The sequence below is a fragment of the Echiichthys vipera genome, assembly GCF_963691815.1.
Source record: "Echiichthys vipera genome assembly, chromosome: X".
NCBI classification, from domain to species: Eukaryota; Metazoa; Chordata; class Actinopteri; order Perciformes; family Trachinidae; genus Echiichthys; species Echiichthys vipera.
Genome location: NC_139825.1, coordinates 35,873,812 through 35,901,173, shown reverse-complemented (window position 1 = coordinate 35,901,173; position 27,362 = coordinate 35,873,812). Strand labels below are relative to the sequence as shown.

General features: G+C 40.8%; 2 protein-coding genes across 2 annotated transcripts; both read left to right on the top strand.

The window, feature by feature from the left end:
* Nucleotides 1-1,129: 1,129 nt before the first annotated feature.
* Nucleotides 1,130-13,252, top strand: ubap1 (ubiquitin associated protein 1). The gene is made up of 7 exons (XM_083938741.1): nucleotides 1,130-1,254; nucleotides 7,106-7,154; nucleotides 7,314-7,438; nucleotides 7,951-8,769; nucleotides 8,909-9,067; nucleotides 9,611-9,712; nucleotides 9,919-13,252. The coding sequence occupies exons 2-7, from the start codon at nucleotides 7,115-7,117 to the stop codon at nucleotides 10,057-10,059; spliced, it is 1,386 nt and encodes a 461-aa protein (XP_083794867.1). The 5' UTR covers nucleotides 1,130-1,254; nucleotides 7,106-7,114; the 3' UTR covers nucleotides 10,060-13,252.
* A 983-nt stretch (nucleotides 13,253-14,235) lies between these two features.
* Nucleotides 14,236-27,012, top strand: dcaf12 (DDB1 and CUL4 associated factor 12). Its single transcript, XM_083939908.1, has 9 exons — nucleotides 14,236-14,602; nucleotides 17,984-18,274; nucleotides 19,351-19,629; nucleotides 20,648-20,708; nucleotides 21,133-21,326; nucleotides 21,743-21,808; nucleotides 24,451-24,613; nucleotides 24,751-24,929; nucleotides 25,102-27,012. The coding sequence occupies exons 1-9, from the start codon at nucleotides 14,543-14,545 to the stop codon at nucleotides 25,258-25,260; spliced, it is 1,452 nt and encodes a 483-aa protein (XP_083796034.1). The 5' UTR covers nucleotides 14,236-14,542; the 3' UTR covers nucleotides 25,261-27,012.
* Nucleotides 27,013-27,362: the final 350 nt, after the last annotated feature.

Sequence of the window (27,362 nt, the reverse complement as noted above, 5' to 3'; positions counted from 1 at the left end):
CTCCATATGGACGTCACAGTCTAAGAAAGGCAACTGTTGTCCTTGACTTCTTCTCTGGTGAACTTGGTGTTTCTGTCCACTGAGTTTATATGTTCGATAAAAGTTTGCACCTCTCTGGATTTGATTTTAACCCATGTGTCGTCCACATATCTGAACCAATGGCTCTGGGTTACTCCTTTAAAGGAGTTCAAAGCCTCGTCCTCTACCTCCTCCATGTATAGATTTGCCACAATAGGTAATACTGGTGAACCCATGAAAATATGTGGTTTTCAGGCACAAATCCAGAAGTTGGCAAATGTGGTCTGGTTTGAGATTTGTTCGGTTGTTTAAGGAGTTGTCCTGTGTAAGCTGCTCTCTTACTGTGGCCAAAGCCTCCATGGTTGGAATACAGGTGAACAAGGAAGTCACGTCTTAGGATACCATGGTTTCATCTGGATCAATTTTTAAGTCTCTGACCTTGTTCACAATGTCTATGGAGTTTTGGATGTGGTGTGGGGTGTTGCCCACCAGTGGTGCTAGGATACGATAGAAACAGGTAAGATTGATTGATTGATAGTCAGTTTCTGTAATGAGAGGTCCGCTTTCTCTTTAAGCCCGTCAATAGTGAAATTGTCTTATTCGCTCACTGAGGAGTTGGTTTTGAGCCTTTTCTATGATTTTCTCCACTCTATGCCCTCTCATAGTGGAATTCAAGCATAGGCTAGTTGGTTCCTTGTGAGAGGTTAAATACCTGGATCTAGTTGGACCAGTCCCAGCCTGGTCAGTTGTAATCAGTAACTGATGAAGCCTCTTGGATGAGAGGTGGCGTCCTTCTTTACAAATAACCAAGTCCAGTTGCTTTTGACTGACATTGCTTTGGGGACACCTCCAGTTCTTTCATGAAAACCAAAAAAAAATGGCAAATTTGCACCTGTGGATGTAAAAGCCTCACTCTGTACAAAACCAAAACGCACATTTTATAAGAGGAGCTCAAAATCACAGCAGATATTATAGTTAACAAATGTCTCCCCGTGATGAAAAGGCCCCTCAGCTGCATGCAGTGACGTAGTGTTGTCATGTTCTGACGTCATGTGAGTGACGTCAGACAGGAACCAGGGGAGGGGAGGATTTTCAAATCAAGATGGCGTCACGCGATGAAGCAGGAAAGAGATTTCAGTATAAATAAAACTCATTCGGACAATACTTTCCTTTAAGTGCCACCTCGACAGGACGTCGTTTAGATTTTGATAAAACCCCAAGACGGAGCAGATACAGGTGAGAGGAGACTGTGAATGTGTGAGCTCAGTTTAGTTTCAGGGGCGGTGGCAGCAGAGACAGCGGTCTCTCCTCTCCAGACACATAACATTACAGACAGGCCACTGGCGAAGCTAAGCGTGTTAGCAGCAGTGGTTAGCATTTCCCCAAAAACATTAGCCAGCGGTTTCTGGTGATTGGCAGTGTCATTCACCTTAATTTTCCGCCAAGGCCAACGAGTTTCATACCCGACGTTGACTTTTTTTTTTCAATGAATGTTCGCCGTAGTCGCGTTGAGCTCGGAGTGACCACAGGTAAAAATAGCTTAGCTTGTTGCTAATTGACACTGTCATAACTTATAGCTAATGAACAAACGTTATTGTACTTTAATGCGTTCGCTAGCAATATTGTGAGCAATACGTAGCAGCCGGGAGCGTTGATATTTGCAATTGTAACGTAAACGTTCCTGAAAATGTGATTAATTGTAGTTTCTGTGATCCTTTCGTTATCGTTTTAAGTTAGAGGCAGTTCAGCTCCCCCTAAACTAGCTAACAAAACTACCTTAGCTGCCCTATGTTGCTGTGGTTGTCAGCGATAGCTGAAACACTTTGCTTACTTGACTCAGCTGTACTTTGTTAAAGTAGCTACGCAGAATAGCAACTTGTTTTGGTGTGGTGTTATATAATTATGCCTCATTACAATCGGATTAAAATGTGAAGTAATTTGATAGAGAAATGCCTCCTGATCACAAGATGCCTCTTGATCATGCGTGACCCATTTACATGGTTATTCGTGATTAGCCATAGTCTCCTGCGTAGTATGATGACAAAACACAAAAGGTGCTAATAGACGGTGTGGTACAAGTAACTTGCACGTAGGTTGCATTTTTACTTGGATGTGTCTTTAAATGATAGATGTCCACACTCTCTTGGATAATTTTGAGTTTTATCTTTTATATTTTTTAGCAGAAGGAACTTAATGAAGCAATATTTCAGATAACAGGGTTTTTATGTCCAACACTATATTATACTATATTTGCAGACCCTTTCAAGAATTGATTCAATGATCACTTATTTTCATTATGCAACACAGGGTTGTACAAAATGCAGTTGTGGAAGACAAGGGTCCAGAAGGTCATAGATTACATACATTTTATTTCCTCCGTTTTCCTGTGATAATGAGATAATAATTTGAGATCTGGAGAATCAGTGTATCAATATCAGAGGAGCAGGAGTAAATCGATCAGCGTCACAGGTCCCTTCAATCAAGGCTGAAATAAGTTTATGCCTTTTTATTACAGATAATGTTAACATTAGTGTGCGTCATCTAAGAAGACGGTTAGTAAGGCTTCAGCTTTATCAGAGGTGCGTGAGCCTGATGTTTTCATTAACTATTTAGTTTTTTATTTTTAGTTTTTTAAACAAACTTTACCGTCAACAATATTATAATACAACAACATAAATACCAGTACAGTGAGGAGTTTTAAATGTGCACATAAATATACAGATTATGGGTTAATTTCATAACAGTAAATAACCAACTGAAATCATCTGTCGGTGTTTCTGTTAATGTTCTTCAAGATATGAGAAGTGAGGCATGACATGTCACTGTGATGGGAATCTCAGGCCTATCAGGATTTGTTCCTTATCTAAAAAACTAATTATCTTGTTACCTCGGGGAAAATGGATGAAAATAATCTAGTTATAACGAGAAAACGGATCATAATTATCTCGTAAGAAAACGGAGGAAATAAAATGTATGTAATGTATGACCGTTTAGGGCTTCCGTAAAACAGAGCAAAGTGTATAGTGCATTTTTAGTGCAGAATGAATCTGGAGCAGAAACAAAAACAATGACTAATTCTCTGGGACAATAATGTTGCTGTCATCTTTACATAAAAAATTTGACATCAGTGAAACCTTGTCCATCAACTTTGTCTGTGTCTGAGCACAAACCATCACCAACAGAGTCCCACAGCGACTCCAGTCTTCCATCTGTCAAGTGCAATACCTTTATCTGGGTTGCCACAATGGAGCCAGGTCTCCTTAAATGTGCGAACAATATTTTCCACTATGCTGTTGCTGGGTTAGCCTGAATCTTATTTCATCTATTTCATTTTCCTGTGGCCAGACATTAGCCAGGAGCAGGCTGGGTTGTTAAATAACCTTCAACTTGAGCAATAATGAATCCTGTACCCATTATAGCTCCCTATTCAGTGAATCATTTACTCATAGGCTACATTTAGTAATTTTTACTGGTTATTATTGGAACTGTTCATCTTCAAGTATAGGCAAATATAGGATTATACTAATGTCTCAGTGAATTAATGCATTCATAAATAATTGATGAACACTGGGGGTCAGACAAAACAAGTTCAGTGAAAAGGAACATCTTGCATTGTACTATTTGATAAGGCTTATGGTTAATGTGAGATTAACCTGTTGCCCACAGAGCAACGCGGTCATCCTGCTGCAGTCATATGAGAAAATGATCTGCCTCACTTTGGCTTGCTAGATTTTCACATTTCTTTAAAAGTAGTTAATTTCCTTCGTCTCAATGCACAATGGGTAATGTGATGTACAGTTGCTTGTGTGAGTTTGTTTTGTGGAAATGACTGGCTAGTCTCATCTGAGGAATGTGAAATTTGGATTAAATCAAATGAGCAATGAGCAGGCGCATACAGTGGGTACGGAAAGTATTCAGACCCCCTTAAATTTTTTACTCTTTGTTAAATTGCAGCCATGTGCTAAAATCATTTAAGTTCATTTTTTTTCCTTTTAATGTACACACAGCACCCCATATTGACAGAAAAACACAGAATTGTAGACATTTTTACAGATTTATTAAAAAAGAAAAACTGAAATATCACATGGACATAAGTATTCAGACCCTTTGCTGTGACACTTGTATATTTACCTCAGGTACTGTCCATTTCTTCTGATCATCCATGAGATGGTTCTACACCTTCATTGGAGTCCAGCTGTGTTTAATTCTAATGATTGGACTTGATTAAGGAAGCCACACACCTGTCTATATAAGACCTTACAGCTCACAGTGCATGTCAGAGCAGATGAGAATCATGAGGTCGAAGGAACTGCCTGAAGAGCTCAGAGACAGAATTGTGGCAAGGCACAGATCTGGCCATGGATACAAAAAAATTTCTGCTGCACTTAAAGTTCCCAAGAGCACAGTGGCCTCCATAATCCTTAAATGGAAGACGTATGGGATGACAAGAACTCTTCCAAGAGCTGGCCGTCCAACCAAACTGAGCAATCGGGGGAGAAGAGCCTTGGTGAGAGAGGTAAAGAAGAACCCAAAGATCACAGTGGCTGAACTCCAGAGATGCAGTGAGGAGTTGGGAGAAAGTTCAAGAAAGTCAACCATCACTGCAGCCCTCCACCAGTCAGGGCTTTATGGCAGAGTGGCCCGACGGAAGCCTCTCCTCAGAGTAAGACACATGAAAGCCCGCATAGAATTTGCCAAAAAACACATGAAGGACTCCCAGACTATGATAAATAAGATTCTCTGGTCTGATGAGACAAAGATAGAACTTTTTGGCCTTAATTCTAAGCGGTATGTGTGGAGAAAACCAGGCACCGCTCATCACCTGCCCAACACCATCCCTACAGTCAAGTGTGGTGGTGGGAGCATCATGCTGTGGGGGTGTTTTGCAGCTGCAGGGACAGGACGACTGGTTGCAATTGAAGGAAAGATGAATGCGGCCAAGTACAGAGATATCCTGGACGAAAACCTTTTCCAGAGTGCTATGGACCTCAGACTGGGCCGACGGTTCACCTTCCAACAAGACAATGACCCTAAGCACACAGCTAAAATGACGAAGGAGTGGCTTCGGAACAACTCTGTGACTGTTCTTGAATGGCCCAGCCAGAGCCCTGACTTGAACCCAATTGAGCATCTCTGGAGAGACCTCAAAATGGCTGTCCACCAACGTTCACCATCCAACCTGACAGAACTGGAGAGGATCTGCAAGGAGGAATGGCAGAGGATCCCCAAATCCAGGTGTGAAAAACTAGTTGCATCATTCCCAAGAAGACTCACGGCTGTATTAGCTCAAAAGGGTGCTTCCACTCAATACTGAGCAAAGGGTCTGAATACTTATGTCCATGTGATATTTCAGTTTTTCTTTTTTAATAAATCTGTAAAAATGTCTACAATTCTGTGTTTTTCTGTCAATATGGGGTGCTCTGTGTACATTAATGAGGAAAAAAATGAACTTAAATGATTTTAGCACATGGCTGCAATTTAACAAAGAGTAAAAAATTTAAGGGGGTCTGAATACTTTCCGTACCCACTGTACAGTCTAAGGACTGGGTGTTGATTTTCAGCAGTGTTTGCAAAACTAGACAAGTGATCATATATCAGTGAAGCATTTGATGCAGTGTGTATTTAAAATGTAGCTGATTGGAGCTTTAAGTATATATATATATATATATATATATATATATATATATATATATATATATATATATATATATATATATATTTTAAACAGCCCTACAACTAGATCAAATCAACAGTGTACCCAAAAACACAGATCAAAGTTCTGTGTTCAGCGGATGTGAAAACAGTGGCTTCTCTGTGTTGATAATGCCAGCCATTGTTGCACTGTATGACCAAATAACCGGATTATGTGACTTGAGATGCAATGCAGCAGGACGTGCAAAGCCAATGGGATAGTGAATAATTTTAATAGAAAATATTGACCTACCATGTTATAAAGTGTTTGACTTTGGGCTGAAACAATTACTCGAGTTACAGAGGAAAATTATCTGCCTCGATGATTCGTTTAATTTCTATCTTGCGCGTTATGCGGCCTGTTCAGAGCAGGGGTCGTTGTTCCATACAGACCATTTTTGCTGATGCACACCACTACATCCGGAAAAGGCAGATGATCATTTCACACTTAAAAAAGAAGCGAAAAGGTTTTTTTTGTCCACTGCAAACTATAATTATTATACCACAACAGCACGACAGCGATGATTCAGCGCCTGAGCCCAAAGCAGCCCGTTGTTAACGCCGCTGTTCCGGTTTAAGTTTAAGGAGGGCGGTTGCCGTGGTGACGGACAAATAGGAAGACCATGCATAACGGTAGCTGTCCGCGTGAATGCCTCTTTGTTTAGTTTTTCATGACAGTGTTAAACATAACGTCACCTACCTGGATCAGTCTTTGTAGTTTTGTTTGAGTAAATGTGTCAGTCGCGTTTTGTACGTCGCTTGTTGTTACGGTAAACAGGAAGAGAGCGACTCGCTCTTCCTGATAATATCTACCTCTAATTAATTGATTCACTCTTTGAAACCTGTTTGAGTAAACACGTGTGTCACGTAGAATTGTATGCACTACTTTGAATTGTTTAAATAGTAAACGTATGCACGGTAAATTGCGAGTGTATTGCCTCCAACACACACACATCTCGTCTCTCTCTCTCTCCCTCTCCCCCTCACGCGCACACACACACACACACCTACACCTGTTAAGTTACCACACCAAATAGGCCTACCCCAGACATAATATATGTTTTTGCAAAATAACGCAAATTATAATACATTTTTACACAAAATTATAATATTTTTTTATCCGATTAATCAATGAAATAATCTGTAGAATACTAGTTTACAAAAATATTTGATAGCTGAAGCCCTAGTTTGACTAAAGTGTTCTTTTGTCTGAATTTCTGAACAGAGGGAAGACAATCTGTAAATATCCGAAATTACCATGTCAGAAGGGCTGGGGAAATTCGCTTTGGGCCGTTTTCACACCACCATGTTTTATTAACTCTGTGAAGTTAAAAAAATCTTTGGCGCTCCCACTGCTCACTGACTTAACACCTGATGTACTTATGTCTGTTTTCAGAGTCTCTAAATGGCTGCGAGGAAGTCTGGATCAGATGCATACAACACTGGTGAGGACCTATTTTTAATAATTTCTTGTTTCCCTATGTGTCTACACTGATGTTTTGAGTTGTGAGTGAAGTGTAGATTCAAGGTCTGCTGGTGCTTGCCCTGTAGTTCCAGTTCCAGTATTCTTCTACTGTATGCTCACTTTGTTTTTTTGTACACAGGACCCATCAGCTACCTTGATGAAGTTCCCTTCAAGATCAATGAAAAGTTCCGCTGCCCAGCCAAAGTGGGCCTACCTGTCGGTTTCTGTCTCCCAGACTTTGGCTCTTTGTTGGTAGACTCACAGGTTAGTAAGGCATAGGAAATATGTTGATTTTACAGTAGTATCAGCTGCTGTATGCTGCACTGAGATGCATCTTAGCAGCATCCTCACAGCAGGTCTTAACCATGCTGACCTACAATATCATGGCACTATTCATTATAGGCCCTGCCCTCTGCCGTGCGGCATCAACGTTGTGCTTTTGGTCATGTGTAGTCATGCTGGAGACCAGAGAGAAGGCACAATGTTGTACTAATTTAGATGGAGAGGTGTAGTCAAACGCATGCTGTCAGTAGAGTGGTACCAGGAGTTATTGCAGTTGGAGTTCCTGTTATGTTTTCAAATTGGAGCTACCTCAATTTTTGAGTTTGTTCAAAATGATGTTGTACAAGGTCTTTTGATGTTTTACCTGTTAAGCTTGAGTTGAAGTGTAATGTGGCTTTAATCCTCCTAATCATTCATGTTTTTTCTGTCACTCTGTGCCCTCTTTGTCCGTCTTTCTGTGTCTTCCTGTCTTCCTCTTACTGTGGTCTCAACAGTATGACTTTTCTCTTGAGAGGCGTAGTGTGCGCTGGGGGGTTGAAGTGGCTGAGGCCAGAGCAGCTGAAGCCCGAGCAGAAGAGGCTGCAGCTAAGCAGGAGGCAGAGAGCAGGGAGTGCTTGGCACAGGCCCAAGATATTGATGGCGGTGGAGGGAAGAAAGCCCACTCTGCTGCAGAGGACCATGACCTCCTACCACCAGCATTAAACCCCGTCCTGGCGGGGCTGAGCCATAATGCCATCCTCACTCCACTGCCTGCCCCAAGCCTGGGCCCCAGGAAAATCCAGCCTAGCATTCCCCAGCTGCACAGCCTCAACCTTGCTGACTTTGAGCGGGAAGAGGACCCCTTTGACAAGCTGGAGCTCAAAACTTTGAACGATAGGGAGGAGCTCAGAAACATTCTCCAGAGCCAGCCCCAACCTCAACCTCCTTCCTCTGTATCTCCACCAGAGGTTTCCCAGATTGGGTCACGTGGGAACAGCCCGTCTCCTCCCAGCACCAACACCAGCCTCACAGCCAAACATGGCTTTACCCATAAACCCAACGGGTTGGTTGCCTTGCTGGACATGGACAGAGTTGGGCACCCTGGGAGAGCGGGGTTTGACACAGATGATCGGCCCTGTAACATCCGCTCTCTCACTTTTCCCAAGCTCTCTGATTCTGGTGACCCAGAGCCAGTGAGGTACAGCCAACTTCCCACACCCATCGCTGCTCCCCTACAGCACTTACCCAATGGCAGCCCACCGACCATACCCAAGACCCAAGTTATTGTTGCCCCTGAGCCAACCAGCCACACCAAGAGAGGCACACCAAAACCGGTGAGTATGAGATGAAATACTGCAGACCTGATGAATAATGTGCATAGTTTGTGAGGGATATAGTGATGTTGATTAACCAGTGATGGTAAATAAGGAATCTCAGGAACCTCATTGACATAAATTTATGTTTTTACACTAGGCCAACCCGGGGTCAGGAACTGCTGGTCTTCCGTGTGGCGGTGCCCTGCTCAGCATGACTCCCAGCGAGCGTCAGTGTGTGGAAACCCTTGTGGGCATGGGCTACTCTTATGAGGGTGTCCTACGGGCCATGCAGAGACAAGGGCAGAACGTGGAGCAGGTGTGACTGCCTCTCGCCCCAGTGCACAACAATCTGGATCCCTAGCATATTCACTGTTCGACGTGCTTAACAGTTCATTGATTGTTTGCTTGTGTAATCATGTTCCATGAAGCATCAATGCAGGACATCTGTAAATATAGACTTAAATTAAAATGAAAGTTTCATCACACTTTGTGTTGTCTCAAAAGTTATGGTAATAGATATGTTTCTGTGATCTGTACAGCCAATACAAAATATGACCCAGCTAACCATGGTCAGCAGTAGATGTGGGGTAAAATGTAGCAGGTTCTACGGAGTTGATATGTCAGATTAAATTTTTGTACCAGCTGGTTTTAAAGGAAGAATTCACCTTTGGCATCACAATCTTATAAGATGCAAGGCACATACAATGTAAAGAGAACAAAATATGAACCCTACAGAACATTAACAATTCATTTAAATCTACAATATAATCTAATATTGTTTAATTGCCTAATTTAACCCTCATTAACATTGAAGTTCAAAGCAAATGCATATTAAACACGTACATATTGTTTGTCTAAGGTACTGGATTACCTGTTTGTCCATGGGCGTCTGTGTGAGCGGGGCTTTGATGCAAGTGCAGTGGAGGAATGTTTAGAGATGTACCAATGCTCAGAGGAAAAGGTTTGTACCATTTGAAATTAGCCTATTTTACACAACCATACATAATGTCTGTATGTTAAATCAAATCATTAGAAGCTAGAAAACACAGTGTTAAGTCTTTGAAATATGAGCGATACCTCCACGTAACCCTATATTTTAATGTTTGACCTAAAGTCTATAGATTATAATCTAAAGGAGTTTTATTTTATTTTTTTCATTCTTCCCAGGCCTTGCAGTTCCTTGAGCTAATGTCAAGATTTGGTGAAATGGGATTTCAGCGGGATGCCATCAAAGAGGTGCTGCTGGTCCACAACAATGATCAGGACAAGGCTTTAGAGGACCTGATGGCTCGGGCTGCAGCTAGCTGAGCCAAGCAAAGCCCAGCCCAGGGGCTACCTTCCGCTACTTCCCAACACAGCCCCTTTCCTTCTGCCTACCCTATCACACCATGCCCCACCCTCGCCTTGGCTGTGGAAGGGACAGCTGGGAGACAGTTATATTTCTCTCTGTGCTAAATCGTATTGTGTATCAGCACTTCTTCAAGACTTTGTGCCTAGAGTGGAGGGGGTGTCAAAGTGTAACAATACTTCATGGTGGTGTTTTCCTTTTTTCTAAGAAATCCTGAGGTTCTAGGATTTTTTACTGCAGGGGTAATTCATGAATGGGAAGAATCACTGAGCTGGAATGGAGGAACTGGAAGAATTGGGCTGTGACATTTTGATGCTGTTCCGAGTTGCTTCCGCTTGGAAGTAATATCCGACCGCAGGGCCGAATGGGGAGCTCGTGACAGGCTCTGAGTACACTGAAAGACCAGTTTTTTGAACTCTTGAAACCCCCAAACAACTAAGCTGCCATCTTCCACTGCTCTGTGCAGAACTAGTAAATGGTGGCGAAGATCGAGGGCCTTGAGGAGGCTCTCTTCAAACTGAACCAACTAACATTAAAACTAAAAAGAAAACAAAAAAACAAAGGTCCAGTCACCAGAAAGACAACCGACTCTCAAAAAGTGCCCTCTCTGCTCTGGTGCCCTGCACCTTGTTCTGTTCTACTTTAATATTTTATTCATCCACGTCTGTTTTCTGTTAATTTGGCATTTTTCATGTCAGTTTGAAGATTCCATTTCTTTAATTCCTGTTTTAGGAACTGCATTAGAGACCCTTCGTCACAATAACTCAGAAAATAAGTGATCCTACTGCTCCAGTCCCCTCTTAGACCTGCACTGGAATGGTTTGTTAAAGGAGTGAAGAGAGATGGTGAAAGTTCCTGTGTAGGAAAAAAAAAGAAATCTTCCATTACACACTGACACTGATGTGTCACATACTGCACAGGCACTCATCGCATAGTTATCAAATTATTTAAAATAGTACACTGATACTTTCATTTAAAATTAAAGAGTTTGATATGAGAATGTAAGATATGTTAACTTCTGTTTTCAGACTGGGAAAAAGTGGTTGAAAAGAAAAAGTGAGGGCTGTTTTTGCAGCCACATCACAGTGCAATAGAGACACTTCATTTTGTGTGTTTGTTGACTGGCACTTTGAGCCTTGGGAGATGAGAAATGGTCTTTGAAACCTCGCTAGAAATTTGGAAGAAACAAGAAAAGGTTTGATTTCAGTCATCTCCATCATTTATTCTATGTTATTGGATTTCATGATACAAAATCTAATCAAACATGACTTTGGTTTGCAAACCTGTTTTCTTTCTTTTCTCATGTATAATTTGAATTGAGTGTTCATCTTAATTTTAAGTTTGTTGCCTACTCCACAGTCTTAAATGGAAAGTAAAAAAAAGTGTCAGTCACCTCATGTCAAAAGCATTTTGATATGTTGATCGGGTGTAATTGTTTAAAAGAAGGCCATGATCCTTTATTTGTATAGTATGTGTCTGAGTATCATGCTACATGTGTTTTTAAAAAAGCATGTCTGCTCAGTTGCATCGTAGTTGTTTTGAGCTCTGTGGTGCTGATGGGGATTGTGAGAGGCATGGTAACAGATTAAGGGCTTAAAGTTAGCAAAATGTGATTCAGAGAACTGGCACTTTGTTTGGGACAGTTCCAGTCCTTTGTCCTTTGTTTCACAATTACAAAAAAATAAATTCTCTAACCACCTATCTTTTTTAGAAAAACTCCTGGTTTGACATATCTATGTATGGTCCGGTTTATGTCCAATACAGACATGCTTTTACTTGTTAAATAGAAAATATTTGGCCCCAAGTGTCTATAGAATATACAGTAGCACTCAAACTAGACGAATAAACGTGCTTGCAGTATATAAACCTCCTGCTGGGGGGGCTTTAAGGGATAGCTCAGATTTTTTGAAGTGGGGGTATAAGGTACTTATCCACAATCAGTGGCAGTTGACTCTCCCAGTTTGGAGAAGCAGGCAGTTCTGCCATGGAAACTAAGCAATGTCCTCTTTTTCTTTTCTTTTTTTAGGTATAAAGCAGTTTCAGATTAGTCACTTTCTTCAATACATAGTACACATTTCAACTCAACAACTTTTCAGGCTTACAAACCGTTTCTTGCTTAAACCTCTGTGGATGCAGCTAAACGTATTTCTGCCACCTAAAAAATCAATAATTGCTTAAGTGTACTCTATACTTGTGTTTTCACAGCTTTATCTTGCCGTCAGACAGCCCTGTTTAAGTTTACGCAGGAGGGAGGATTAAAGCATCTATCTGTGCTCTCTTCAAAGCCAACTTGACAAAAATTAATTTTACCTCGTAAAACATGGGAGTCATTGGTCTATTGCTGCGTTGTTTGTTTAGTTTGTTTCTTTAAAACACCAAAGTCACATAAAACAAACCAACTAACTGAATGAGGCAGCGGTGCGCCAGCAACTCCTGTGTTCTGCATGGTAAAACTGGATGGATGGATAAGTACCGCACTTCAAAATATTTGAACCAACCCTTTAAGTGATACTCATCTTTATGAATCTGTACTTAAATCCAGTTTTGCCATTTTTTGGATTGGACAGTGCAGACGGTGCAGGCTACCAACAAGGTGCCATGTTAGACCTTGTATCTTCAAGCCATATATTCAAGCCAGCGTTTTGTCCAATATGTAATTGACATGATCAACAAAATAAGTGTTTTCATCCTTTTGTGTTTTTAATTTAAATTGCCTTCCTTTTCGAATTACTGTGATAAAGAAAAAAAGGTACACTAACATTACAGACAAATATAAAAGTTGTAGTATTGTCGCCTTACATTACTTAAGTGTGGTTTTCTTAATCATATATAAAGCAAGTTCATGTCCACTTGCCCCTCCTCTGACAGCCTCACAAGTTGGTGTGAAGGCAGTATTGCTGGTTCTGGACCTCCTCCAACAACGCCTCTTCCCATTTCTTATACGATCTCCTAGTTGTGTTGGACATCATGTTTAAGGCTTTATATATCAGATCCACATTTAAGTCACGGCATAATTGAACATGGGGCCCTAATGAATCTAATGAACATTGAAATATCTTAATGGTATTATAATAGCCGGCTGAGTTTAAGTGTTCTTTCCCAAGCTCCTGGAATGTGACTTGCAAAATGTTCAATTTCCTTGAATGATTTGGAAAAACCTCACAATTAAATGTGCACATCTTTTCAGTGGTGAGACTGTTGATCGTTGCTGTTGTTGCTTTTTGAGCTTAATTTGGTTTTGGTTATTTTATGAAGTGTGGTCACAGCATATTAGATGTGTTGACATGACACTGGTGAGGTATTTTCCTGTTCCAGTTTTCTCTCCTCTACAGCAAATGCATTTTTATTCTGTCTGCTCAGTTTATGACAACAATACAGATGGGTGTCCACCCAGGTATTGTCAGAGGCAACTGGAAACATCTGACTGTGTGGTCTAGTCAGCATAAAAAAAGACAATTATGCATCAGAATAGAGGTCATCTTTATCTGCCTCAGCTTACCCAGGTTAAAAAACAAAAGGTAATGTATAAAATCTGTTTGCAAAGTTAGTTACAGTCCTAACTAGTGCTCAGTCTTCTGAGTGATTTTTTTATTTTCATGTTAACCATGTGTTTGTTCTCATGAAAAAATGGCCAATTTCAGAAGAAAAAATCCAACTCTATGGAGAATTTATAATATTTAGAGGCATGCAGAAGTCCTCACAGTAACAATTAAAAACAGGTGATGTGTCATAAATAACATGCAGAACACAGCCCAATATATAAATATATATATATATATATACCTGAAATTCAATTTAAGAAAAGTAAAAGCTTACTATTATTGAAGTCATATTTCTGCATATTTAACTTAATAATATAAGTTCAACTGTTAAATTTTAGTATCATTTTTACTACTGAAACCAAATAAAGAGAAAACAGAATCATCTGATCAACGAGCCCACCCAGTTTCCGTGAGCGAGCACGCATGACGCTCGCGTTCACGTACGACGCTCGCGTTCACGTTTGACGTTCGCGTTCACGCACGACGCTCGCGTTCACGCATGACGCTCGCGTTCACGTACGACCTTGTTTTTGTTGATGTTTAATTTGAGTGCGGCTGCGCGCTGCTCAATGCTTTCGCCGTTGCTGACGCGACTTGGTAGGGGGGAAAAAGGAGAGTTTGTACCCTCTAGCAGTAGGTAGCGACGTTGTCGAAACTGAAAAGGGAGTACGGTCAGATTGTAGTATTAGTCTGGAGCCTGGGAGGCAAGCTAACAATAGTAAGTCAGCGACAATCTTAACCAGCGGCTAAACTACCCTCTCCCGTATGTGATCGCCCTTGCTCGTCGTCGGACGCTGCCAGCGAGGGCCAAGAAACAAAACAGCATATCGCCATTATATGATCCAGTGTCCAGCGTCACTTTTACCCTCCATGTGGACGAGGGAGCTGTGTGTATCAGATTATGACGAGAAAAACAGTTAGCAGGAAAAGGAAGACAGGAGAGCCCAAGGACCAACAACAGGTAGGCGGAAACCGGTTATATTAGCATTCTAACTAGACTGGGCTAGCCAGGTTTAGCCGATACAATTTAGGCCATGTCAGAGGTGGACTACTGATTTGATTTTTAGCAAATTGCCCGGTATAATGTATTGTCGAATTAACAAATACCAAATAATCACAAATGGGTCTTCTTTAAACACAAATACAGAGTGTTTCTATTTGAAAGTCAATACCCGCTAACGTTAGTATGGCGTTATCCAACGGCAGCTATGTTAACGTTAGCCAACGTGCTAGCTACCTCATGTTATTGTGGCAATTATTTAATTGTAATCACGATTGAATAGCTTTTTTACAAATATATAACAATGGCAGTCCCTTATTCGATTGGGGTCATCGCGTGTCACCTCTAGCCACCATCAAGACTAGCGTGAAACATCACCGGAAACTGAATAATCCCAATTATTCGACATAACGTTAACTGTAGCTGAAACGTCACCCTAGCTACTAGTTAGCTAAAGTCCATACAGAGTCCCCAAAGCAATTTCAGTCAAAAGCAACTGGACTTGGATGAGAGGTGAAACGTCTTCCTAGACAAATAACCAAGGGGCTTCATCAGTCCATGTACGCATCTGACCAGGCTGGGACTGGTCCAACTATCTGGTGTGGAGATCCAGGTATTTAACCTCTCACAAGGCCGATGATGTCACTGGAACCCTTTGTGCGCCAAGTGCCATTAGAGTGACAGTCGTTGGTGGGAAGTAGGTTTCGACTTCGTTAGTGCTCTATTGAGTCTTAACAACAGTCGTTGGAGTCACAGGAGGCCAGTTGTGAACAGTTGTTCTTTGAGTTAGATTGCTGAATCTCCTGGGAAGGGATGAAAGGGCAGCATTGTAAATTGGAGATAAGTGGTGTCTCAGACCTCCTCCTCTGTTTAGAATAGAATTACTTTAATGATCCCAGACTGGGATTATTAATACTTTTGCATAGATGGCTTCTTTTACTCCTCTTTCAAACCATCTGTCCTCTCTGTCCAGGATGTGGACATTGTTGTCCTCAAAGGAGTGGGCTTTCTCCTTGAGATGTAAGTGGACAGCAGAGTCCAGGCCTGAGGAGTTAGCTCTCCTGTGTTGGGCCATGCGTTTATGCAGTGGTTGTTTTGTTTCTCCAATGTAAAGATCTTTGCATTCCTCGTTGCATTGGACAGCATAAACCAGTTTGCTTTTGTGGGTGTGTGGTGTTCTGTCCTTCGGATGTACTAGTCTCTGTCTGAGTGTGTTACTGGGTTTGAAATACACAGGGATGCAGTGTTTGCTGAAGATCCTCCTGAGTTTCTCTGATACCCCAGCCACATATGGGATTATGTTGTTTATCTTGTTTTGTTTTTCCTTCTCAACCCGTTTGGTTTTCTTTCTGGAAGCAGGTGCCTTTTTCACAAAGTTCCAGCTGGGGTAACCACAAGTTGTGAGGGCGCCTCTCAGGTGCTTGTGTTCTTCCCCATGGGCCTGTGAGCTTGTGGGTACGTTATGGGCTCTATGTTGCAGGGTTCTGATAACTCCAAGCTTGTGTTCCAGGGGGTGGTGAGAGTCAAACAGTAGATATTGATCTGTGTGAGTCGGTTTTCTGTATACCCCAATGTGGAGGCTCCTGTCATTCTCCATATGGACGTCACAGTCTAAGAAAGGCAACTGTTGTCCTTAACTTCCTCTCTGGTGAACTTGATGTTTCTGTCCACTGAGTTTACATGTTCTGAAAAAGTTTGCAACTCTTTGGATTTGATTTTAACCAATGTGTCGTCCACATATCTGAACCAATGGCTCTGTGTTATTCCTTTGGAGGAGTTCAAAGCCTTGTCCTCTACCTCCTCCATGTATAGATTTATAGATAACTATGACCTGGACAAATGAGAACATTCACAGGCTTGTCCCTACCGAGCAACCATAGATGGGCCTGGACCTCTGTTGACAACACTCAGCAGCAGCAACACGATCATCTTCCTTACAATCAGCCCTGAGCCCATGTGTCGACACCACAAAATATGCTTTTGACTAGGAATTGGTTGACAGTATTACTAACTTAACTTTGCATTAAACATAACGTAAATGTTACTGCACGATTAGCCTTTACTGCTTTGTATGTCAACAATTTCAGGGCATGTCTCGGCCACGTCCGGCCATCATCATTATCATTCACCAGTAATTAAACCACATCCATATCAAAACACTTATTAATCTATTAATGACTCAAATACATCTAAAAGACCGCAAAAAAGACCAATAGCACCTCAGATTCCTTTGAGATCCAGGGAATTTAAGGACTTATCCTTCTCTTGTTATCCTCTGCCCCAGGATGACTTTTACACAACTTATAATGGGTATGAATAATCAGGCCAGAGTTAGATAATTTATAATCATTAAACGTATGTAATATTATCGCGGTGTAAATTCAAATTAATTAAAAGTCACCCGTCTTATGATGTCTTTATTTCTGACAGTTTCTGTGTTCCCTCTTAAATTTGAAGGGATTCCAACATAATAGTATTTTACCATTTTTAAAATTGCAATTATTTTTTGCAATATTTGCGTATTAGCTTTTGTTGCGTACTTAAATATCTCTGGAAAACCAACACAATAAAGTGGAATAGCATTTTCTAAAGCTGTGATGTAAACCAAGTTTGTAAATTGTGTGAATAGTATTGTGTAACAGTGTGAATGGGTGGGCAAGTTTGATTTTTTTTTATCTCATCTCATCTTCATCCGCTTATCCGGGGTCGGGTCGCGGGGGCAGCAGCTTTAGCAGGGGACCCCAAACTTCCCTTTCCCGGGCCACATTAACAAGCTCTAACTGGGGGATCCTGAGGCGTTGTTGCCATGTTTAAATAGATAGTCAGACAAAGTGTGATGGGTTAACCTGATTTGATTCTGCCTCCACACATTTTGGTGTGTGTATGTGTGTAAAATATTTAGTTGTGTTCCTCCTGACCTGTGATAATGCAATTATGAGGTCTTATGTGGTGTAGTGACTAACAATAGGTGTTGTCTGAACCTCTATTATAGGCAGCCAATAGTACTGGCCTATCTGGGCAAGATCAAATACAGCGCTCTCTTGTAAACCAGGCATATATTGACCCATCCTGAGGAAGTTTCAATGATTGTGTGGATGCGTGCGTTTCTGCTATAATACTCCCATGATCCACTAATGCTCTTAAATCTGTACCAACAAGCTACAGATGGGTCTCCTCAGTCCTCTGGGGAATGGCGATGAGGCTATGGCTCAGCACAGACAGTTTGTGATATTGAAATAGGAATTAAGAAAGATGAAAAAGATCTGATGCAATTAGATTATATTATTTGAAGACTTATTCATTTACTTAATTGTTTTCCCTTCTTCCTGTCCTTTTCCTCAGCTGGGCTGGTGTCAAGCACCACACAAGCGTAGTCGTGTTTCTTGTTCATCACGTCATGCCCAGCAGTGGTGGAGCAGTCGGCGCTCAGTCGTATGTGCCATCCGGGGGCGGGAGTTCAGGCCGCAACAGCAGCACGAGGTGCGCCTCCAGCGGAGCCTTCGGGGCTTTGCAGCCGGCAGGCTCCCTGGCATCCTCAAGGAGAGAGAGTTCTCCCTGGGACGACTCAACAAGGTGTTTGCTTCACAGTGGCTCAACCACAGGCAGGTTGTGTGTGGGACCAAGTGCAACACGGTGAGATTACTTTTTTGTTACTAGCCCCATATATTTCCAATATTTGGTGTTAATCTGAGAGTACTATCACTTAAAATCAGCAAGATTACATGCACTTAAATAATTTGATTATAAACAGAGAAAGGAAATTCTTTGATTTCTGCAACTGTCATGTGAACACCATATTAAAGATGAAGTGAATGTCATCAGGACCACTGTATGATGTGAGGCTTCAGAGTCCTTCACGATCTAAATGCATATAATTAAGAAGGCTTCAGGGTGTTTCAAGTGTTTTCAAGATAAGATGAGGACCTTTTATGACATTTCTGACTCCAGCAGTCTTAACCAATGGTTACACACAGTGAATACATGTCATTCTGTTTGACGCAGGACACTCAATATGAAGCTGAAATAATTATTGTTCTGTGCTTTGTGTTTATGGCATAACTTACCATGCAAGCTGTACCAGGATCAGAATTCTTATTTGTGTCGTTAAACTTGTATATTCAAGCACATAAGTTGAGTTATCATTCTATTCATCAAAGTGAAGTTTTTCTACATCAGTGAGTGAAACAAATATAAGACAATTTGGGGGGTGAAAAAATATTTTTGAGTCGTCAAATTTACATGACAGAATTTCTGGGTGCAGATGATGGTTTCCAGTTTGGTGACCTCGAGATTCCATCACTGTTTATTGTCGCACGTAATGGGGCCGTTTGCCGTTGAGTGTGAAGCAACTCCTAATCTGAGACCATGGTACTTTGTAGGAAATAGGATTAGTAGTTTAGGATCAATAGGATTAGCTTTGAATTAGAAGTTTTTTCGTAATTTCAGCATTATCACACAAGAGGCAGTTGTGTTGTTCTGAATATCATCATAGTTGTGACCAGATCACAGCCAGTACCAATGTTCTGTTTTTCAGGCTTTATTCAGCTTGGTCTTCTTAAAACATTGAATGTTGATGTTTATGTGAGCTATATATTGTTATCTCTCTCTCCCTCTCTATCTCTCTCTCTGTCAATCAGATTACTGAATACGTACACACTTATCTGAATAGTTTTGGCTCAACCAGATGTCTTTCATTCTCTTACCTGCAGCTTTTTGTAGCTGATGTCCTGACAGGGCAGATAACACGCATTCCCATGCTGAAGGACAGGGAGTGTCGTGGTGGAAGCTCCGGGGCGGTGGGCGCAGTGGTGGCTGGGCGACATTACCTCCCCACAGGAGGCTCTCGGGCAAGGCTTGACCAGCAGGGCTGTGGGATACACGCCATTGAACTCAACCCCTCCAGAACACTGCTAGCAACCGGAGGAGACAACCCCAACAGCCTGGCCATCTACCAGCTGCCCACACTAGACCCTGTTTGTGTTGGAGATGTAAGTGGTTTGGATCCGTTCCAGTCATGGCTTATAGACGCTGTAATTCATTTTTCTTTGATTCTTTCTTTCAAAATATTGAACTACCTGTGCACCGGCCACAAAGTTTGAGTCTTGTAAGCATGGCTGATCAATAGAGGGTTTGATGTATTAGGTGTGGCAATTTTGACTACTCCATTAACTGTGTTGAATTATCTTGTATTGGCAGATGTCTGTTAGTATGTTACCTCTCCAGGTGGATTTTAGCCGCACCAGATGTCAGATCCCTTCTTTATCATTGCTATTATCTGTTTTGCAAGGGCACTGTTACTGCACCTGGGCTTAGCTCCACCCAAAAACATTGTGATTAGTTGAACGAAATACAAAGAAGACAGAGTGTTACTTTATACCCCATTTTCCAGAATTGTGACTCATGTAGAATAGAATAGAATAGAATAGACTTTATTGATCCCACAGCGGGGAAATTCACGTGAGCAGTAGCTTACAACACAGACACAGACAACACAGACCCTTAGTTTACATAAGGTAAACAAAGATAATTAAAAATTAAATAGAAGATAAAAATAAAAAATAAGAATAGAAAATATACTAATGTAGCTAGAGCATACACCAGCAGTGACACGGGGCTGTGGCGATAGGTCTGTCAATGCAAGCCTACACCTAGACTAACCAGCAGAGGGGCTCTAGAGATGACAGTGTAGGTTGGCCCACAAGTAAAATATCTCCACAACTGCTTTTCTGATTCCCTGACTTTTCATAAAGTGCCACAAAATGTCAAATTTTCCACTTGATCAGCACTTTTTACAACAAGATCCCACAACACAAGTGATTTATTCCCCGATTAGCATATGTTCGACCAGAGAGGGGGAATTACTGCAATTTTATTACCATGATATATATTTTGTTACTATTTACCAGCCACTGTGAAGCGTTAACTGTTCAGCAATTCAACCGGAAGCACACAATGTTGTTTAAAACTGGTTCTTTTGCTTTTACAAGGTAGCTATTTGTTTTTCAGGAAGGTCACAATGACTGGATCTTCTCCATAGCATGGATCAGTGACAATATGGCGGTTTCTGGTGAGTTGTCTATATGAGCAAAGTTGTATGAATGAACACTGCTGTATGAGCATTACATGCCTGCACAAATAAATGCCCTCTCACTTTTGTCTGCAGTTAGTAGAAACCTAAATAATCTAGGCCAGGGGGTTTCAAAGTCTGAGACTGTGGGTCTCCCCTGAGACAAAGCTTGGCAAAAGTTTTCTTTTTTTATTTTATTTATTTATTTTTTTAAGTTTCTGACTCTGGAAGTGGGGGGAAAAAACCATAGCCTATTATATATTTTTTAATAATTGAATTGGTAATTTAAAAAAAAAATCTGAAAATGTTCCATTCACTGACCCTCTCCAGAAACTGTTTGTAGCCCCCCATGTTAGGCATGCCCCCACTTTGAAAACCTCTGATTTAGGCAGTAATCAAAACGTGGCATGTGTTTAAATTTAAGGGTCCAGAGATGGCTCTATGGGCCTGTGGGAGGTGACGGAGGACGTAATGAGTCAGGCTGAGCGCAGTCAGAATGAAGAGGCAGTACCCTCATACGCCCACATCTCCCATCGTGCCCTCAAGGACATCCCAAAGGAGTACACCAACCCATACAACTGCAAAGTCCGTGCTCTGGCCTTCAACAATAACCATAAGGTAAGGTTCATCCTGACGGACATGTTTATTGTGCAGTGAAATAATGCAAACAATGCTTTCTATTTAATTTACTTTTTTTAGGAAAAAAGGGATATGAGAAAGAGATCATTTGAGTTGGGCTGCCACTAACAACTATTTTTCTATTCTATTCTTTCTATTCTTGGATGGGATGTTCATGTTTTCCTTTATGCTATGGAAATGGGTCCCCAGACAAATCCATTGTATCCACCATTCAAGTGGACCACAGTAGAGCTCCAGCCTACAGGGGGAAAGCATTTAATATTGAAAATATTAAGGTTGCCGATAATGTGCAAAATTCTTGCAAAAAGTATCTTTATCAGTACGTCTTGTTTCTGGGTTCTGTCTCCACACACCTCAACTTTAGTCATTTACACCTGTTGTGTCACCCTTTCCAGGAACTGGGTGCTGTGTCTTTGGATGGCTATTTCCACCTCTGGAAAGCTGAGCAAAACTTGTGCAAGGTAAATCACAATACATAGTTTGACTTCTAATCACATGATGCATTCCCTCTGATTACTTCATACACGGCTGATACATTCAATTAATGGAGAAAACATCCTATCAGACTTAATTGAACAGTTAATCTAGTCTTGTTTTATTCCAACTGATTTGATTTTATAAAAAAAAGTTTATCTTCTATCTTATTATTATTTGATGAAAAACACAGGTGTCAACCAACAGCGTTTTCCTTACTTCACCTGTTCACTTTAGCAGTTAGTTTAGATAACACTCTCAACTTTCCTACTGTTATTACAGACATTTAAACTTTTTTGTTTTTTGTTTTATTTTTGAAAGCTTAAATAAGTTACTTTGTGTATGGTATATGACATCACATGGGGCTGTTAACTCGATGGTGATGGGTCACGTCACCTAATTAAGTGATAAATGACACAGGTGTGTGGTGGGAGCGTGTTTGTTGAACAGCTGAGGGAAAACAGCTCTTCCCGCATGCACGCACGTAACTCAAAGGCAGTATGAATGATAAACTATCCTTTGTGTTAAGTTAAGTTATTATATATGATATATATTATATTTGCACAATTACTAATACTTCAACAAGAAGCAGAGGACCAAAGAAGCAAGCAATAAACACACAACTCAAGGTATGCGTGTCAAGGACAAAAACTTACTGTGCAACACACCAACGTTACTATCAGCATAGGGCCAATTAGCTGGATTTGTAACGTTTGAGAATGGTGATTGATCTTTGCATGAATAGACCGCAAAACAGAAAGTAGACATTGATACTGGTGGGTGTATCTTTTTCCATTATTTAAGTGACAACAGAGGTATGGAACAGTATCGGGCCGTATATAAACTGGTTTGCATAAAGGTGAACGATAATGAGTGCCAAGTCTTAGGGGCTTATTGTGTGTACTTTACGTGGATATTTACTAACATAATGTTCCACTCTCTTAATTAAAATGGAAGACCCTGAAGAGTCCGATAAAGACAATGAACTGCCTAATACGGCCGGGAATCCCGAACCAGCTCATAGTGCTGATGTTTGAGAAAAACGAGCCGCTAAGCTACTTTAAATGGTACTGGAATGTTCATTGAAAATATTCAAAAAAAGAGAAAAGCAATGTTAACTAAAGCAAATGACTTCAATGAATGAATCAATTATACTTTATTCATCCCAGGGGGGAAATTCTTTTACTTGAAAAAACATATTGAGAACCTCATGCAAACAAATAACAATGTGTTTGAGATAAAAAGAAGAGTAAAATATTTCGTAGACAGGTGTGATGAAGCTGCTGAAATGCACAAACAGTTGGTTGAAATGCCTCTTCCTGAAGATGAGTATAAAAAGCAAGAAGACTGGTATAAAGCAAAGATGGGTTCAAATAACCATTGTATGTGTAATGTGAAACAGTGGTTGTGTAATCATGATAATCATCTTGGTGATGATAATCCTGATAGTGATGTTTACGTGATGTTTCAAATGTTTCAGTGAAAAATACAAAAAACAAAGTTCGTCATTGTCTAGATCAAATGCTTCAAGTACTTCCACAGCTTGTCGTAAAGCTCAAGTAGAAAAGGCTGCACTACTTCAGCATGCTCTTTCTCTTGAAGCTAAACATACATTGGAGATTGAAGGAAAATTGAAAAAGGAGAATTGAGAAGTTACAGATGGACACTGAACTAGCAGCTACCAATTAAGTGTTGGAGGAAGTGTTACATCCAGTTGCGATGGCATGAATTCATATCTTGCCAAATCCAAATGTCCTCAAGCTTTGACTAAATGAAATGCTGAATTGGAGGAAGACCAGCCTGCATTACAGACTCTTGGAAACCAACCACTTTAAGGGAAATCAGCTGTTAAAAATGCAAAACAAAAACGTGAGCAACGCTGAAATGAAACCACAAATATTGACATTTCTGGACATCAAGTATACCCACTTGGATCAACATCAACGGACTAACGTCAAAATTCAGTCATCAACAGCTTATTAGTGAAACAAAATGATATCACAACATCACTAGTACAACACCAGCTTGCCGCTTTATTACCAAAAAATGATATCCCAGTGTTCAATGGTAATCCTTTGGAATATGAGACATTTATTTAAGCCTTTGAACACTCCATTGAAAGAAAAACTAGCAACAGCCAAGACTGCCTATACTCCCTAGAGCAGTTCACTATAGGAAAACTAAGGGAGCTTTAAGGACATTGATTTTCTCAGGTTTTTATGATGGCCTGAAGGAGACTGGTAGAATATCGGATGCTAGTACATCTATTTGGTGCAACCTCATCACCTAGATGTGCTAATTATGCACTGAAGAAGCAGCATTGCATGGAAGACTAGCAGCCGAACTTTTGTCGCAATATTTATGTAATTTGGACAAATGCTTTACATTCTAATCCTTGCATGTTATATTATTTTGCAATTAAGTTTTTAATAAAATAAGGAAAAATACAAAGTACTTATCATTTGTCTTGTATTTAATTTCTAGGGAGTATTCAGAAATGGGCTTTACCAAGTGGTTATTTCATACCAGAAAACATGCTATATTATATTGTTATTGAGATATGAATGGACTGTTCTTGACATCATCTTTACTTGGTTCCCATTTCACATTCTCTCGTCTTTCCCTCCAGATACTGTCCACCAAGCTGCCTCACTGCAAAGAGAATGTGTGTCTGGCATATGGACAGGACTGGTCAGTGTATGCTGTGGGTTCTCAAGCCCATGTTTCCTTTTTGGATCCACGGCAGCCTACACACAACATCAAGTCTGTCAATTCCAGAGAGAGAGGAAGCGGTAGGTGGTGTAAACATTTAGAAGAAGATAATAGCACAAGTGGAGAGCAGCTGACAATTGAATCAAGATGTTCCCATATTAAATACTGCTGTATACTTTTAAGTAGTTTTGCATTCAAGACATCTGTATCTGTGCAGGGATCCGTTCAGTGAGTTTCTATGAGCACATTGTGACAGTGGGCACCGGCCAAGGCTCCCTTCTCTTCTATGACATCCGGGCCCAGAGATTCCTGGAGAACCCTTTGAATCCAGCTGGAGGGTACCGAAAGTGCCCAGGAGATGGCATCCTCAAACTCTCTACAGGGAAAGGCTGGCTGGTACTTGAAAATTATTTTTTTGAAGCCATTTGTCATCAATAAAGATGAAGTTCTAAACTTCAGTTGGCCTGATGTCAAATGTGATAGTATTGTCGTCATAGATTACTTTTCATAACTTTTCCTTTCTTCTGTCCTTATCTGTGACCTCCCTCCCCTGCTCTCCAACTCTCAGAATCACGATGAGACGTGGAGGAGTTACTTCTCAGACATTCATTCATTCCCCAACGCGGTGTACACCCACTGCTACGACGACTCTGGCACCAAACTGTTTGTTGCGGGTGGGCCGCTGTGTTCCGGCCTGCATGGCAACTACGCAGGACTGTGGAGCTAGCCTCTTCGTCTCCTCTATCTCTCTATCACTACATCCATGTCCAGATTTTATCCTAACCAGTCCCTCCGTCCCTCTCCCTCCTCGAGCCCAGCGACGTCACCGTTATTGGTCTTGAGCATGGAATTGTCACTCTGTTTTGCTCACACGTGGACTCAGGAGCATGATCTTGCCCCCACAGTATCACGGCTTTGAATATTGTTGTGTATGTTTGTGTTCACTATCACACTCTCCTTTCCTCCCTATTCATTTGCTTCTCCCACCTCAGCTACTCATTTTTTATATGAAAACGTACAAACAGTTAACTGGTCATTTTCAAGAGCTGCAAAGTCTGCCACTGAGGACACCAGAAGACTTTTGTGAAGCATTAAGAATAAAGTAATACATATTCGCATAATTTCAAACATCCAACCCGCAGGGATTAGTCTATCGTCTTTTGCCGGCTTGTTTTGTATGTAAGGATAGTGTGTGATGAAAAAACTGTGTCTTCGTGAAATACCTGTGGGATTTTTTCTCCCCATAGTTCCTTTTTGTTCTCTCACTGAAATGGACGGCAATAAAAGAGGGTGAGAGAGGAAAGTAGGACTAAAGAAACAATTCATTTTGAAGGACTGAACTGGAGTGCAGTTTGACGTTTGATAGAGATATGAACTGGTTGGAACAGCCCGTCCTGTCCCACAATAATCACAAAGAACTTCTCTCTTCCCCTGGAAGAAGTAAAAACAAAGAAGCCAACACAACGGGACTTTGTGTTATTTTTTTTCTCACTGAGATGATGTAAAGGAGAAACATTAAGATTGCTAAATGCAGTGTTCTGCTCTCAATGAATCCCAACAAATGCTTATTTTATTATTTGACTGTGTGATTTGACAGGCGAACCACTGCTGATATTCTAATTTGCTTTATTTGTATTTATTTTCCCCTATCTCTGTCACCTTTATTCAGTTGGTCAGGGGTGTTAACATCTGCTTTTTTTGAAGGATATGTTGTCTTTTTGCCCTTCGTTCCTCTTCTCTTTGACCAGAATGCTTTCAAAAGATTTGTCAATAGATAGAGGGGCCTTTAATGACTGGGTTAACACCCCCACACCCCATGATTCTGGGACTCCTCCACAGGAACTTGTGGTGGATCTGTAGTAGCTTACTTATATCTTCGCAGCCATCCAACAAGGATGCAAGGATAATAAGTATTTTTGGACTCTCCCCAGGAGTTAGATGCTGCAGGCACATGCATTTGTTGTGACAGATGTAAAACTTTTTTCCTCTTTTTTTTTTTTGTAGGAAGGAGTGAGGGATTCTACTTTCTCGTTTGGTAGAGGTAGGGTAGGCTGGAGTTACGTTTTTGCCTTTCTCTAGTCTTTCTGTGAAAGACTACCACAGGTGATCATAGTTTTCCTTGTCTACATGGAACTTTTCTCCAGTTTTCATGATAATGACCTATTAAAAAGAGAAACCCCAATTAAGACCACAAATTGAACAAATAACCAACACCTTTAAAGTGTATTTTATATATAAATGTGTATAAGTATGTGTAAAGTACATGGGGACAAGTGCATACATTTCTATGTATATGTCTGAGGAAGTGTGTGGATTGATCTGTCTACTTGGTGATGCCCTGTTTTTTTTTTTTTTTATACATGCCTCATGAATGTTTTTACAAATGACTGAATCTGAGGATATTGTAACATATAAACATCTGAAAAAAAACAAGCTATTAAATCTTTAAAAAGAGTAAATAATAAAAATAAAATGTATATTGACGCAACAGTGCTTTTTTTTGCATGTTTCATATAATTTATGTAATTTAATGACTCCCTCTTGAATTAAAACGGATCACAGCTAATTTAGATGTTGGTCTCTGCGGTAGACCAGTTTGCCTTGTGGTCATATCATATACCCGATTGTTAGTTAGGCACAATGCATGGTTAGGCAGGGGTCATCACGTGTTCCCCGAGTCTGATGTTCAACGGACGCATAAGCCTTAGCAGATTGAATTCAGCATTTCGTTAGGGCTAGAGTTAGGGTCTACATAGATTACTATTTGCCAGGGAATTCGGCACTGATTGTGGAAAAAATAACAGAGCGGAACATAGGACCTTTTTTGGG